General features: G+C 59.8%; 1 protein-coding gene across 1 annotated transcript in view; it reads right to left on the bottom strand.

The window, feature by feature from the left end:
* The window catches only part of LOC100947224 (mucin-6), a 25,349-nt gene that overhangs the window by 8,111 nt on the left and 2,562 nt on the right, over positions 1 to 14,676 (bottom strand). Inside the window, exons 2-29 of the mRNA XM_023508608.1 lie at positions 13,998 to 14,060; positions 13,256 to 13,496; positions 13,054 to 13,180; positions 12,642 to 12,732; positions 12,445 to 12,554; positions 12,065 to 12,272; positions 11,738 to 11,860; positions 11,166 to 11,286; positions 10,936 to 11,074; positions 10,755 to 10,859; positions 10,594 to 10,666; positions 10,281 to 10,418; positions 9,883 to 10,044; positions 9,683 to 9,777; positions 9,399 to 9,531; positions 9,057 to 9,306; positions 8,925 to 8,977; positions 8,733 to 8,842; positions 8,420 to 8,571; positions 7,873 to 8,014; positions 7,683 to 7,793; positions 7,211 to 7,396; positions 6,880 to 7,119; positions 6,094 to 6,250; positions 5,754 to 5,900; positions 4,917 to 4,979; positions 4,585 to 4,636; positions 9 to 2,250 (exon numbers count right to left, since the gene is read on the bottom strand). Coding sequence (XP_023364376.1) covers positions 9 to 2,250; positions 4,585 to 4,636; positions 4,917 to 4,979; positions 5,754 to 5,900; positions 6,094 to 6,250; positions 6,880 to 7,119; positions 7,211 to 7,396; positions 7,683 to 7,793; positions 7,873 to 8,014; positions 8,420 to 8,571; positions 8,733 to 8,842; positions 8,925 to 8,977; positions 9,057 to 9,306; positions 9,399 to 9,531; positions 9,683 to 9,777; positions 9,883 to 10,044; positions 10,281 to 10,418; positions 10,594 to 10,666; positions 10,755 to 10,859; positions 10,936 to 11,074; positions 11,166 to 11,286; positions 11,738 to 11,860; positions 12,065 to 12,272; positions 12,445 to 12,554; positions 12,642 to 12,732; positions 13,054 to 13,180; positions 13,256 to 13,496; positions 13,998 to 14,060 — 5,834 coding nt within the window. The remainder of the gene's footprint in view (positions 1 to 8; positions 2,251 to 4,584; positions 4,637 to 4,916; positions 4,980 to 5,753; positions 5,901 to 6,093; positions 6,251 to 6,879; positions 7,120 to 7,210; positions 7,397 to 7,682; positions 7,794 to 7,872; positions 8,015 to 8,419; positions 8,572 to 8,732; positions 8,843 to 8,924; positions 8,978 to 9,056; positions 9,307 to 9,398; positions 9,532 to 9,682; positions 9,778 to 9,882; positions 10,045 to 10,280; positions 10,419 to 10,593; positions 10,667 to 10,754; positions 10,860 to 10,935; positions 11,075 to 11,165; positions 11,287 to 11,737; positions 11,861 to 12,064; positions 12,273 to 12,444; positions 12,555 to 12,641; positions 12,733 to 13,053; positions 13,181 to 13,255; positions 13,497 to 13,997; positions 14,061 to 14,676) is intronic.

Raw genomic sequence — 14,676 nt, 5'->3', positions numbered from 1 at the left:
GAGTGTGTTTGGGTGCTGGCTTGGTGAGCTGTTTGAGTGACCAAGGAAGTAGAGCTTGATGGAACGTGAGTGGGAAGTGTGGTGTGGGGATGTGGTGGTGTTGGAGCGGTGCTGGTGGTCTTGAAGGACGTTCCAGAGGGTGGCCCCGTAGTGTGTGGTGTGGAGGGGAGAGCGCCTGTGGATGGTGAGTGTGTGGTGTGGGGAGTGTGTGGAAGGCTATTGGTCAGGGTCGTGCTCTGGAACATGGTAGGTCCATTGTCAGAAGTGGTTAGCTTAGGGGTGATGGTGGTGAGTTTGGGGGTGATGGTGGTGGCATGGGTAGCTGTGGTTTGGTGGTGGGATGTGGAGGCAGTTTGTGAGTGCTGGGAGGAAGAGATTTTGGCTGTGGTAAACGGGCTCTGGGGTTGGCTGGTCCCAGTCAATGGTGCGGTAGAGCCTGTGGCCTTCAGTGTTGTAATTGGGAGCCTCGTTGGTATAGATGTTAGTGTGGAGTTGGAAGTGGGAATCTCTGAGTGTGTTGTGGTGCTGCCTAGGTGAGCTGTTTGAGTGACCAAGGAAGTAGAGCTTGATGGAACGTGAGTGGAAAGTGTGGTGTGGGGATGTGGTGGTGTTAGAACAGTGCTGCTGGTTGTCTTAAAGGATGTTCCAAAGGGTGGCCCCGTTGTGTGTGGTATGGAGGGGAGAGAGCCTGTGGATGGTGAGTGTGTGGTGTGAGGAGTATGTGGAAGGCTATTGGTGGGAGTGGTGCTCTGGAGCATGGTAGGTCCATTGTCAGAAGTGGTTAGCTTAGGGGTTATGGTGGTGAGTTCGGCGGTAATGGTGGTGGCGTAGGTAGCTGTGGATTGGTGATGGGATGTGGAGGCAGTTTGTGAGTGCTGGGAGGAAGAGGTTTTGGCTGTGGTGAACGGGCTCTGGGGTTGGCTGGTCCCAGTGAATGGTGAGGTTGAGCCTGTGGCCTTAAGTGTTGTAGCTGGGAGCCTGGTGGGTGTAGATGTTAGTGTGGAGTTGGAAGTGGGAATCTCTGAGTGTGTTTGGGTGCTGGCTTGGTGAGCTGTTTGAGTGACCAAGGAAGTAAAGCTTGATGGAATGTGAGTGGGAAGTGTGGTGTGGGGGTGTGATGGTTTTGGAGCAGTGCTAGTGGTCTTGAAGGATGTTCCAAAGGGTGGCCCTGTAGTGTATGGAGTGGAGGGGAGTGAGTTGGTGGTGGGAGCATGTGTGGTGTGGCGCGTGTGTGGATGGCTGTTTGCGGTGGTGCTTTGGAGCATGGTAGGTCCAGTGGCAGAGGTGGTAAAATTTGGGGTGATGGTGGTGGCAGTGGAAGTGGTGGGCTGGTGGTGTGATGTGGAGGCAGTTTGTGAGTGCTGGGAGGAGGTTTTGGCTGTGCTGAAGGGGCTCGAGGATAGGCTGGTCGTGGTGAACGGTGAGGTGGAGCCTGTGGCCTTCAGTGTTGTAATTGGGAGCCTGGTGGACGTAGATGTTAGTGTGGAGTTGGAAGTGGGAATCTCTGAGTGTGTTGGGGTGCTGCCTTGGTGAGCTGTTTGAGTGACCAAGGAAGTAGAGCTTGATGGAATGTAAGTGGAAAGTATGGTGTGGGGGCGTGTTGGTGTTGGAGCGGTACTGGAGGTCTTGAAGGATGTTCCTGAGGGGGGCCTTGTAGTGTGTGGAGTGTGGGGGAGAGAGCCCGTGGATGGAGAGTTTGTCATGAGAGGTGTGTGTGGACGGTTATTGGCGGAAGTGGTGCTCTTGACCATGGTAGGCCCAGTGTCTGAAGTGGTCAGCCTGGGGGTGATGGTGGTAGCATTGGAAGCAGTGGGCTGGTGGTGGGATGTGGAGGCAGTTTGTGAGTGCTGGGAGGAAGAGGTTTTGGCTGTGGTGAAGGGACTCATGGGTTGGTTGGTCACAGTGAACGGTGAGGTTGAGCCTGTTTCCTTCACTGTTGTAGTTGGGCGCCTGGTGGGCGTAGACTTTGGCATCGAGGTGGTGGGAATCTCTGAGTGTGTTGTGGTGCTGCCTTGGTGAGCTGTTTGAGTGACCAAGGAAGTAGAGCTTGATGGAACGTGAGCGGGAAGTGTGGTGTGATGGTTTGGTGCTGATGGGGTGATGCTGGTGGTCTTGAATGACATCTCAGTGGGTGGCCCCCTGGTGTGTGTCGTGGAGGGGAGAGAGCCCGTGGATGGGGTGTGTGTGGTGTGGGGGTGCGGTGATGTTGTAGCGGTGCTGGTGGTCTTGAATGATGTTCCAGTGGGCGGCCTTGTGGTGTGCGGAGTGGAGGGGAGAGAGGCTGTGGATGGGGTGTGTGTGGTGTGGGGATGCGGTGGTGGTGGAGTGTTGCTGGTGGTCTTGAAGTACGGTCCAGTGGTTGTCTTCGTGCTTTGTGTAGTGGAGGTTACAGAGATTGTGGGATGGTAGCGTGTTGAATATTCTGGGTTAAGTGTCTGAGATGTTTGCGTCCATGTTTCCGGGGGACTTGTCTGGCCTGGATGTGTGGTGATCCCTCTGGTGGTCTTTGAGGTCGTTGCTGGCCCCGTGTTATCTGGTGTCTGGTTCGCAGTTGGGCCTGTTGATGCCTGGTTGGTGGACTCTGTGTGGGGGGTGGACAGGTGTCATTGTCAGCCCCCCTCGGTCCTCATTTTGCCCTTGGGTTCCTCACTTATTTAGGCCCTGGCTGACCTCATGCTTTTCTATACTGTTGGGGACATGCTGTGGCCATTCTTGGTGCTGACAGTCTGTTCTTAGGCTTTCCTGGTGTCCTTTCTGTTCTCAGCGTCTCTGTGCACCTGCGGCTGGTAACTGGCTTGCATCCCCCTTTCCATCTCAGGAGTGTGTCCCTGCCTGGCCTCTTTGGTCCCTCTGGCCTGTGTGTGTCAGCTTTCCTGGTGCTCCTTCTGCTGCTTCTGCCATTTGCGAAACGCAAGGTCTGCCTTCTGGCCTGGGTGAGGCCTGGTGGTGGGCCCTGTGCTCTGTGTCCTCTGCTACCCCACAGCCCTGTGACTCACCTATCCTTGGGCTGGTCCCTGATACTGCTGAGGTTTCAGGTGGCACTGTTGTCCACACTGTGGACTGAGCCGTCAACTTTGTGGCTGGACTTAGAGAGGATGCTGTGGGCTGGGTGTTGGCCTGAGTCATCGTGGGTCTTGTTGCTGTCGGTGCTGGCACTGTTGTGCGTGGGGTGACAACCGTGGTGGTTCTGGGAGACTCTGCAGTAGACACCCCCCAAGAACACTGCTATGGCTCTGTCTGCATTTCCCCAGGCTTATGTCTGAGGTTTATAACTTCTTCCATATTCCAGGGACGTTTTTGTTGTTGTTCTGGATTCACTGTCCTTGGGGATAGCTCCTCTTACATTTCCCATGGCCTCCCACAGTCTGCCTGGCTGCGGTGGCCTCGGTCCTGGACCAGTGGCCTGGTGCACATGTGGGCTGCTGGCCACCCCTCTGTCCCCCTTTGCTCTTATGAGAACCTCTAGGATCCCTGGCATGGAGGGTGCTGCAGGGGCCTATGGCCAGGTACAGGGAGGCCCAGGCCCCAACCTGCCAATCCCATGTCAGAGAGTGAGGAGTGGCCACACTCATGGTCATTGTGTCAAACCTTTTTCCGAGGCTCGGCGCCTATAGCTCAGCCGGCTAAGGCGCCAGCCACGTACACCTAAGGTGGCGGGTTCGAATCCCCAGCCCGGACCCGCCAAACAACAATGACGGCTGCAACCAAAAAATAGCCGGGCATTGTGGCCAGCACCTGTGGTCCCAGCTACTTGGGAGGCGGAGGCAGGAGACTCGCTTGAGCCCAGGAGTTGGAGGTTGCTGTGAGATGTAATGCCACGGCACTCTGCCCAGGGGGACAGCTTGAGGCTCTGTCTCAAAAAATAAAAAAAATAAAAAAAAAAAAACCTTTTTCCGAGAAGTCTCCAGCTTTGCTCGGAACATTGGAAATTCAGATGCTCCACAGGAATGTCTCTGCCCTGCCCCGCCCCAGACCCCTCCTTCAAGCAGTCATCTGGGGGCTGAGCTGGAGATGAGTTACCTTCCATGGAGCTTGAGGAGACCGTGGACTTGGTGGAAAGGCCCGAGGGCCTTGTGGTCAGAAGCTGGGGTGTCTGGGTGGGGCTTGGCCAGGGCTCAGGGGTGCTGCGATGTCCAATGGTGCTGTGGGTTACTGTGGTGGGCTGGACTTCAGTGGGTGGAGAGCCTGGGTGGGGCATGTGTCATTTGGGTGGGCAGAGGAGCACCTGCCCACGGTTTAGGGGACTCTCCTCTCCTGCTCTCTGAGCTCCAAAGCCTTGCAGGACCCTGGGCTGGATGTGCTGGCAGTTGTGCACATAGGGATAGCTGGTCTATGGCCCCAGAGGGCAGCATGGGCTTCTGCCAGGCTCCCTCATGGTTGGCCTTCTTGGTCAAGGCCCCACTTTGTACTCTGTGGCACATTCAGTGAGGGCCATGGAGCAAGCTGGGGATCAGCCAGGAGCTAAGTCAGGCCTGGCCCCCACCTCTGACTTCTGGGCCAGACCAAGAGACAGCACAGGGCTGTTCACACCCGCCCCCACCCACAGGCAGAGGCTGGGCTCCTGCCGGGCTGTCACCTTGGCACCTAGAGCGTGTGCAGTCACCTGTGGTGGGTGGCCACGGTGTGGTGGGCGGCACTGTAAGAGGACGGAAGGTCAGTCAGTTACCCAGGCCCATGCAACCTCCCTGTCCCAGGGAACCTGCACCAGAAATGCCCACTGAAGGCAGGGCTGGGGGCTGGGTGCCAGCAGCAGACAGGCTGCTGTGCCCCTTCCTTTCTGGGAAGGCTCCCACTGTGTTTACCCCTCAGCCTGGGTCAGGGGGCATGACAGGCCTAGGATGGAGATGGGGTCACCCTGAGGTCCCAGGAGCTCAGGCTGCCTTGTGGGCCTGGCAGGGGCAGCTGACCAGACTCACCGCAGGGCACACATGATCCACGCTTGTGGTCGAAGTACTCGTCTTGGGAGCAATTGTAGCAGCCTAGGGTGGGGACAGCCAGTCTCAGCTGGCGCTCTGCCCACCCTGTCTTACCCATTACACTCAAGGTAGACACCTCAGCCACAGCACCCTCACTGGCCCCTCTTCCCAGCCAAGCTCCCTCAGGCTTGGGCCCCACTGTTCTCTTCTGCTTCTCTGGCATGAATCCAACATGGGACCCTCCTCTGTTTCTTGCATGCCAGTAGGGGCACCTCCCCATCCAGACACCTACACTGTTTTCTACAAACACTGCAGGCTGCAGGTGCTGGCCCTTCCCTCTTCAGGAGCCAGTGCCATGCGCAGGCCTCCCCAGTCTGGCCATTGCATGCTACCTCGCAGCCTCCCTGCCCCTGTGCTGGCCCTCCACCTCATTGCCATCCAACTTCTTAACCCCAGGAAGCGTGCCTCGTAGCAGGGGGCCCACCACGGGCCTCACAAGGGCACCACCACCTTCCTTACCTCCTCACCCCAAGGCTGACCTGCTGGTTCCATGCTGCAGATGCCCTGCTCTCCCACACCCCCACCTGCCTGGCTCTGCCCTTATGGTTGCCTGACCATGCTTTCTGCTTCCTTATTTTGTTTTCAAGCATCTCCCCCTGTCCAGAAGAGAAGCTGTTGGAGGCCAGGGTGGTTTGTTTTGTGTAAGACCATGTCCCTAAGTCAGAACCAGGCCTGGAGCACAGAGGTGCTCAGGACACACTGCCGGATGAATGCACACATGTGCATGAATGAACGAGTCTCCCTCGCTGTCCTGTGCCGCATCCCAACTGCTGATACCTTCGATGTTGGTGTCCAGGAGGCTCTCTGGCTGGCCGGGGCATAGGCAGGGCTGGTAGTGCCACGTGCAGTTGGCCTCCTGTGTGTGCTGGAGCTCCCCGCTGCCGCCTACTTGCGTGTGGGTGTTGTAGAAGTCACAGTAGATGGCTGGGAGGAAGGGCACCATCAGTCGGGGGCCCTGCCCTGACTCAGGACGCAGAATGGGGCAGACATGTGCACAGAAGTCTCGAGTTCTTCTGGCAGCCTCCCTCCAGGGCTGGGTGCAGGAACTAGAGCAGCCCTGCGGCCACCGTCAGTGGCCACCTGGAGGGTGGGGTAGTGGGTGGGTAGGGTCACTCACGACAGAAAGCGGGAGTCCTCCAATCCACGCACACGCCCTTATCCAAGCAGGCTTTTGCATAGGCAGCCACGGTGTCGCATAGACACTCACAGTCCCCGCCCGTGTCGCACCCACATGCATCACGCACACAAGCCTCATAGTAGGGCAAGTGGTACACCTGTGGGATGGCTGCCAGTTAGTATTTGGCCTCCCTGTGATGGCCAGGTGCCAGGCTTTGTGGCCCCAGGGATTGGATGTGTGGTGAGGCTTGGACAGAGGCTGGTGTGGGGGCTCAGTGCCTGGACCCCTCTGAGTGTGTGCATGTGGCATCCCTCCCTCCTGCCTCAAGACCTCCAGTGGGGCCAGGCATGCAGGCCACACCGCAGCCCCTCTGGCCTGCACACCAGCCCCTCCACACCTCCGTGCTGCATCCCAGTGGCCCCCACAGGGCCTCAGCACTGGCTGGCGCTCCCTCCTCCCCAGTCCTCACAGCCCTGGGGAGGTCCCATGCCATCCTTGTACCTCCTCCATAACCACTCAGCTCCCAGGTACTTGAACCACCCAGAGCATTTCCAGAGTGAGGCTGCAGAGCTGCCAAACACCCCACGGTGCCCAGAATGTGGTGGAGGACCCTCCTTTCCAGCAGTGGGTCTGGACCTCTCTGGCCCACTTGGTCCCTGACCAGTCTGTGGCCCTGCTGTGGGAGACCCTCCTCCTGCTTCCCCACCTAGGCTGGAGCATGGCCTGACACCCCTGCTTGCTGGCAGCTGCACTCCCACAATCAGGGACCCTTGATCTGGGGCCCACCTTGCTGTGGCAGGCGGCAAAGGTCTGACTGTTGATGATGCTGCACTTGCGCTCCGCCCAGGAACGGCGAAAGGCGTTGAGGCTGCAGGGCTCTGCCAGGAAGCTCACATCCCCACACAGGGGGCTCTCCTTCCATGAGTTCACAAACTCCAGCTCGTTGGCGGCCACGTATTTGCTGCGCGTCTCAAAGTCATCCTTCATGTTCCCATTGTAGTTGCCACACAAGCCACAGAGGGGGTCCTGCAAGTGGGTATCGGTGTCAGGGGGGGGTCTGTGGGCTGCAGGCATCTGCCCCACCCGAGACCACCTGGGGCCCTGGGGTGGCAGATACCTGGGAGGCACGGTCAATCTTGATGAAGATGGTCATGTGCTTGTTCCAGATGAGAGTCAGGCTGTACCTTCCTGGGATGCTGATGTCCAGAATGAGGTTCAGGGAGCTGGGCTTCACACGCAGATGCACACGGGGGTCTTCCCCCGTGACTGTGTAGTTGCTGTCCGCCAACACAATGGACAGGCCCTGTGGAGTAGGGCCATCACAGGGCTGCCTATCCCCCTGCAGTCTCCTAGGCCACCTGCTGAGAGCCAGCTCTGGGCAGAAGGTTCTGGTGTACACAGAAACAGAGCTGAGGCTCAGGCTTCCCAGGTGCCTTGCTCCCTGCTTGGGGCAGGTCCAGCAGCCACTAGTCCTGGGCGTCAAGCCAGAAAGGGGAGCAGGTATCCCTCCCTCATGTTCCATCATGTGGGGCCAGTGGGGTGGGCTCTTCTACCCTTCCTGCCCTGTAAGGCTCTGCCCCACTGCTCACCCCTGAAAAGATCTTGATAGCCCGGGAGCATGTGACCCCCGACCTCCCACAGATGACATTCTCTGTCAGGATTTTGAAGGTGGGCTGAGAGTCGTTGGTGCCACAGCCGTCCTGCAGGGAAGGGGTGTTGAGGAGGAGCCCTGGGGGCTGGCCCCTCTGGTCCTTGGCTCCCCACAGCCCCGGAGATTACCGTGGCCAGGATGTACTCGCAGTTGCCGTCAAACACAAAGCGCTGGCCATCAAAAGTGACCACGTGGCCCTCCCCGTAGAGGGCACAGGTGGATGGGCAGTGGAGGCTCTGCTGGCATGTCCACTTTCCCCTTGAGCAGGTACTGCAGGGACCGGTGGGTGTGTATGGGGCCTACAGCCCTCCCCCATTCTGGGCGTTGGCCCCTGGGTTTCCTAGGGGAACATCTGCACCTCCAGAGCTCCCCATGCCCAGGGCTCCCCATGCCCAGGGCTCCCCACGTTAAGGTTTCCCCACATCCAGGGCTCAAACCCATAGAGCTCTGAACCCACAAGGCTCCTCCTCTCTAGGGCTCCCCAAGTCCAGAGCTTCCCACCCACAGTGTTCCCCACATCCAGGGCTCCCCAACCCGGAGGCTCCCCACATCCAGGGCTCCCAACTCACAGGGCCCCCCACATTCAGGGCTCCCACCCTCTGGGCTCAGGGCTCCTTGCCTATCACAGATGGCCCTGGGATGGCTCAGGGTCTCTGGGATGGGGTTTTGGCTCACCAGGTCCTGCAGTCAGTGTGGAGCTTGGCCCCTCCTGGGTAGGAGGTGCCTGCAAACTCACATGGGCACTCCTCGGGGGGCACACACTGCCCACTGGCATTCTCATAGAGCCCCTCTGCACAGACGCAGCCAGGCTCACACTTGGTGGGCACCTGCAAGGAGGGCAGCCTCAGTTGCCACTGCCCCCAGTCCTGGGTGCTTCTGAGACCCTGGCATTTCTCTTGCACCCCTACTCCCCTGCTCTGCCCCTCTGGGCTCCCCCCAGGTACACCCTGGCCAGGCAGTCCCCTCACAGTGCTGCAGGTGCCCTTACACAGGGTGTGCCTGTGGCCAGCAGCTGGCATGTGGGGGCGCATGCAGCTCCAAATTTGTTTTCCGAGGACTGGCTGCAGGACTGAAATGTCTTGAGAGCTGAGCAGGAAGCTAGGGGGGAAGACGGGGAGTGAATCATGTGGGCCCAAGGCTGCCTCCCATCCTGCCCTGCCAGCCCGTGCCTGGTACTTACCGAAGAACATTTGTGGCCGCCCAGGGCAGCTCAGCCGCCCACCTGTGCAATGGCTACAGGGGAGAGACACAGTGAGCCCTGTGCCCTCCTGCTGGGGGCTGCACCCCCCAACGCTGTCCCTTGCCCCCTCACCAGGCCACGCTGTCGATGACCGTAGACTGCCCGGCTGGGATGAGCCTGCCACCCTCCAGCACACAGGGGCACTGGGCCCTGCGCACGCACTCGCCCCTGTGGTTCAGGTAGGTGCCCTCGGGGCAGTTGCAGCCGTCCACAGGCACAGCACTGGGCTGGCATTCCACAGCACGGTCCGACAGCGATAGGCAGGTACGGCCGCAAGCCCGGCTGTCGTAGCTGAATGTGCGGTTGCCAGAGCAAGGGATGGCTGCGGGGGAACCCGGGAGTCAGGACCCTGGGGGTGGCAGGGGAGGAGCCTGTGCTGCCCTGGGACCCTGCCTGCACCCCCCAGGCACTCACTGCAGTTGTCCACACTGCTCCTCCAGCCCCAGAGCAGGATGCCCTGCGAGGAGCATGCATGTGCGTAGCTGCCCAGTGTGGCGCAGATGTGGGGGAAGGTCTCCTCATAGTTGCAGGCTTCATACACGCATCTCTGCAGCAGAGCACTGGCTGTGGGCTGGCTGAGGGGCCCCTGCCCCCAAGGATGTGTGGCCCCAGACCTTCCAGGATGCCCTCAGGTGCCCTCAGGTGTCAGTTGCTCTGGCCTCTACTGCTCCCCTCCCCATGCCCCCACAGGTCCCTACCTTGTAGAATGGTGCGGGGTTCACTGTGGCATGACACCTCTCAAATACTGTACCCTTCCTCAGCAGCACCGAGCAGTGGGTCTCTGCGCACACCTCTGGGGACAACAGTCCTGGCTGTCAGTGTCCCTTCCCCATTGCAGCCACACCCCTCCCAGGGACGCACACTGGCTGGGCCTGCAGCAGGGTGGGCCACCACTCACTGTTGAGCTGGCTCATAGAGCAGGGGTCAGTCTCTCGCTCCAGTGCAGCTGGGCAGTTCCCTGCCCTCCAGGAATCCACAAAGAGTGAGGCAGTGCCCTCAGCGATGCCCACACTGGTCATGAAGTCATCAGTTGTGTCCCCGTTGAAGTTGCCGCATAGCCCTGAGCAGGCCAGGCTGTGAGGGTGGCCCAGGCCAGCCCTATCTCTGCCCACTCCTGTCCCATAGCTCCTGTCCTCCCTCTAACTGAGACCCAGGTGAGAGGCCACTGCTGGCCCCACACACCATATTCCTGGGGGCTCCCTAGATATAGAGGGTCCACCTGAGCCTCTCTTGGGCCCTTTCTCCTTTCCGGTCAAGGCTGGGTCCAGTGGGGCTGACCAGTAGGGCAGGGCTCACCTCTGGTGTGGCCTCTGAATTTGGACCCAACGGTGACATACACCTGGAAGATGGGCTGTAGTTGGATCACAAGCTCTAGCCCAAAGGTAGTGGCCATCTGGAGGTGGGTGGACGTCTGCCTGAAGACTGTGATGTTGCCTGTGGGGACATAGCACTCAGGGGCCACACCTTCCTATCGTATCAGCTTGGGGAGCTGAGAGACCTGGGTCTGGGCCTTCAGCTTCTCATACCCTTGCCCCTTCTTAAAGGCTACTGCCCCTGCCCCCGCCCCCTGCTGCCTGCCACACCCAGGGCCCGGCTGCTGAGGACATACGAATCTGGTATGGCAGCCACTTGGGATCTTCATTGTTGGTGATCACCCCATCCTGGGAGATCACGATTTTGACCTGGAGAAGAGTGGCTTGAGTCAGGGGCTGGGTGGAGGAGGCAGGGCCCTGTTGGCAGGAGCCTTGGGACAGTGCATGGCAGCCTTACCTGCTTGGACAGGTAGATGACTGCGGCCAGGGAGGTCTCTGAATGTGAGTACCCGGACTTGTCATATACAGCCATGAGGGTGCCCTCATCGGGGAGCTGGGGACTCTGGGGAGTGGAGGGGTGGCTCAGGCTATGGGGAGTGAGGATACATCCTCCCTGCCAGCCTGGGAGCTCTGCCTACCTGGAGAAGGATGTAGGTGCAGCTGCCGTGGAAGCGGTAGGGTCTGGCGTCAAAGGTCGTGACAAAGGAGCCACCTTCCAAGGAGCAATGACCAGGGCACGGGTGCTCTGTGCATGTCCAGCGGGCTGAGGTGCACTGGCTGCAGGGGGATGGGGATGACCCAGGGGTGGATGGTGCCCCTGGCCTGGAATCCCCCTTCCCCATAGGGCTAAGGTCCCCCCCCCACTCACCAGGTGCGGCAGGCAGTGGTGGTGATGTCCCCAGGGGCATAGATGGCTCCATTGAGCACGCAGGGGCACTGGGTGACTGGCACGCAGGTATGGTTTGTGGACAGGTCGTTGAGGACCGTACCTGTGGGAGTGGTTTCCTGAGCTCAGTGGGACCGGCCCCTCCAAGCACCTTATGGGCAGCCCTCTTGAGCCTGTGCAGGACTTCTCATTCTGGCCCCTGTCTGTATATGTAGCTGCCATGCCACGCCCTGCGTGGGTCACCCCTCACACCAAGTGCCCAGGCCCAGCCACCCTCCCTGTGAGGGGCAGCCCTGGCAGGTGACGTGGACATGTAACGTTCCTCAAGTCAGCTACGACCCCCCTCTTTCTGGCAGCTCTGGGCCCTGGTGGACAGTCTGGCTGCTGTAGCAGACTTATATGTCCTCGACAGCCTCACTCTCCCATGGGATTTTGTGTGTGGTCGTGGGCCCTGAAGTCTGAGAATTTGTGGCAGGACTCTATCCCAACCCCTGCCCAGCATTGTCTGAGATGAGCTGGTCAGTGGAGCAGGGTGGGTGCTGGCCAAACCTCACCTTCTGGGCAGAAGCAGCCAAAGGTGCAGAAGCTGGAGCAGTGGTGCTGAGGGTTGGAGCAGGTCCGGACGCAGGCCGAGCCACACTCCTGGTACACCTGGCCGGCTGGGCATGGGCCCACGGCTGTGGCACATGCAGCTTCAGTGAGGGCCCTGCCCCTGCCCCATGGAGGCCCAGGACTTAGCCCAGCCCTCTGCCTCCCACAAGTGCCAGGGTGTCCTCCCTCATGGATGAGGGTGGATGTGGGCAGCACATCAGGTTGGGGCGCTGGGAGGCCTGGGTCTGGGCCTTCAACTTCTCGCACCTTTTCCCCTTCTAGAGACTCACCGCAGAGTCCAGGGCGCCGCCAACTGCGGACAGGCTGACCAGCCATGCTGCACTGGCGGGAGTACTCTGACAGCGTGGCACATTTGCTGTCCTGCTGTCCTGGCTGGGTGGCTGTGGCCATATCAGCCTGGCAGCTCAGCACAAATGGGCTCTTGGGCACGTTGCACTCAGGGGACACCAGGGCCAGCAGTTGGGTGCAGATCTGGGCCTGGCAGAGGGCCACTCAGGGTCATGGAGGTCAAGGCTACACATCACACCACACCATGCCATCACCTGAGCAGGGGCTATCTGTGATTGTGGGGCCCTATTAGCCTAGAGATCTTGTTAGACCCTTCGAGTCTCCCCACTATGGCCCCTGGTAGCCCAGCCAGCTCACGTACATGCTTAGTCTGCCAGACAGGGGGCCTGGGGACGGCCTCATAAGCACAGATCTCATTGGGGTCATCCAGCTTCTGCAGGGCAGCATACTTATGGGGTTCCAGGAGTTTGCCTAGGGATGCAGGATGGGGAGTGGCAGCACCAGGGTTCCTGGCCACAGAGGAGCTGGGGCCTCCCCACCCTGCCCTGTCCTACCTACCTTCCTCACTCAGAAACTCGTTGGCTGTCTTCCCATCAAAGTTCCCGCACAGCCCACACATGCGGCCCATGTACTTCCTCTCCACTAGGACCTGTGGGTGGAGTGGCACTGTTGGGTGTTGGGGCAGGGGTCCCTACACTACACTGTCAAGGCTGCTCACTCCTGATCCCTGGCCTAGACCTCCCAGGCCCAGAGCCCCTGCTGTCCACTCTCCCTGCTCCTCCTCAGTGCCCCCTTTTCTTGGCACATCGCCCTGTGTTCAAGTGGAAAAGCTGAATGACCAACAGAGCCTAGTCAGCCCTGGCCCAGGATGGCAGCCAAGGGTCAGCACTGCTTTGAGGTTGGGCTGTCTGCAGGTTAGGCCTGCAGCAGGGGCTGGGCCTTGCTGGGGCTCCCATGGGGGGTAGCGCACCGTGAGGTGGGCATCTGGGCTCCACAGAACTTCCAGCTCCAGCTCCAGCTGCTTGGCCACCAGTCGCACACTCTGGCCGAAGGGCGTGATCTGGAGCCCATTGCTGGTGTGGGGAAGGCTGATGACCCTGTGGGACAGAGCAGTGAGTGGCTGTCCCTCGCCCCCTTGGTCCCTGGTTGTCTATCCGGCCCACCTGGCCTACCCGATGTCCTTGACTGAGATGGTCGCCTTGCTCACAGTAATGACAGAGGCCCCCAGCTCCATGATGATCCGGGAAATGTTCCCATCCAGCCCTCGCCGTAGCTGGACACTGAAGGTGGGGGAGGCGTCCTTGCAGGTGGCCGTGAAGACATAGTTGCATGTTCCCAAGAAGTCATATACATGGTGGTCGAAAGTGGAAAAGTGGCCAGTACCCCATGTGGAGCACCAGCCCTTATCCGGGTCTGTGGAGAGTGGCACAGACTTAGACCCCTATGCCCGCTGAGCAGGCAGGGCCAGGCTAGGCCCCGGGATCATGTGCTGGGTTATTCCCAGCCCCCTGGCCCCACACCCCCTGGCAGAGTGAATATACCTTTGGGGGAGCCCAGGCTGCCTTGTTGTTGGGGCCTGTAGCATTGTCTGCTCCAGTGTTGTAGGACATGGAGCTCTAGCCCGGGGTCCCCCACTTCAGCAGGGCTGGGCCAGGCAGCAGGTCACTTGTCTCCCTGGGCAGGGGCCCTTAGTGCACATTGGAGTGTGGCTCTTCTCTAAGAGAATCCTTCTCATGGAAACCCCAGAGATAGGTACCCAGGCTGTACAGCATCTGTACCCGTGTGTGTGTTTGTGTGTGCGCACATGTGTGTGTGTGTCTGTCTGGGGGGTGGCCTGGGGACTGGACCCTCCCTTGTGTACACTGGACCTGGGTACTCCAGGCAGCAGGGAATGGTGGCCTTGGTCTCACTCACCTATCTGTGGAGAGTCCTCTGACTTCCAGAGGCCTGGCCTGGCAAAGAAAGTGTTGTCCAGACCTGTGTGGACAGGGCCCATGGTCAGTCATCTCTGATGACTCCGCCTACCTCGCCTCAAGGGACATCTGCCTTGGAGCTCCTGTCCTGCCATGGGCTAGAAATGGAGCACTCAGCTTGAGAGGAGGGTATGTAACCTGTGGGCACCAGGTTTTGAGCCAGGGCTCTTCACACAGTCTGGCTCCTCTCCATGTCCACAGTTATTTCCCTTGTCTCTCCTTCTAGTGCTAGCTTAGAGTGTTTGTGTGCAGCTCCTCTTCTGTGCTTGTCACCAGGCAGAGGTACACAGCAAAGGACTCCACTGCAGGGACCCACACTGGTAGGGAGAGTGCATGCAGCATGCACACACATCAGCAGGCAGGGTGCACACATACTGGAAAGGCAGAGTGCATGCAGCTTGTGCACACACACTGGGAAAGCAGAATGCATGCAGCATGTTTGCACACACTGGGCGGGCAGAGTGCACGCAGCACGTGTGCACAGGCAGAGTGCACGCAGCAGCACGTGTGCACGCGCTGGACGGGCAGAGTGCACGCAGCAGCACGTGTGCATGCACTGGACGGGCAGAGTGCACGCAGCACGTGTGCACGCACTGGGCGGGCAGAGTGCACGCAGCACG

This window comes from Otolemur garnettii, unplaced genomic scaffold, assembly GCF_000181295.1.
Source record: "Otolemur garnettii isolate 467f Iridium unplaced genomic scaffold, OtoGar3 scaffold00260, whole genome shotgun sequence".
Lineage (NCBI taxonomy): Eukaryota > Metazoa > Chordata > Mammalia > Primates > Galagidae > Otolemur > Otolemur garnettii.
Note: the sequence above shows the minus strand (reverse complement) of the source record. Positions and strands in the feature narration are given on the sequence as shown.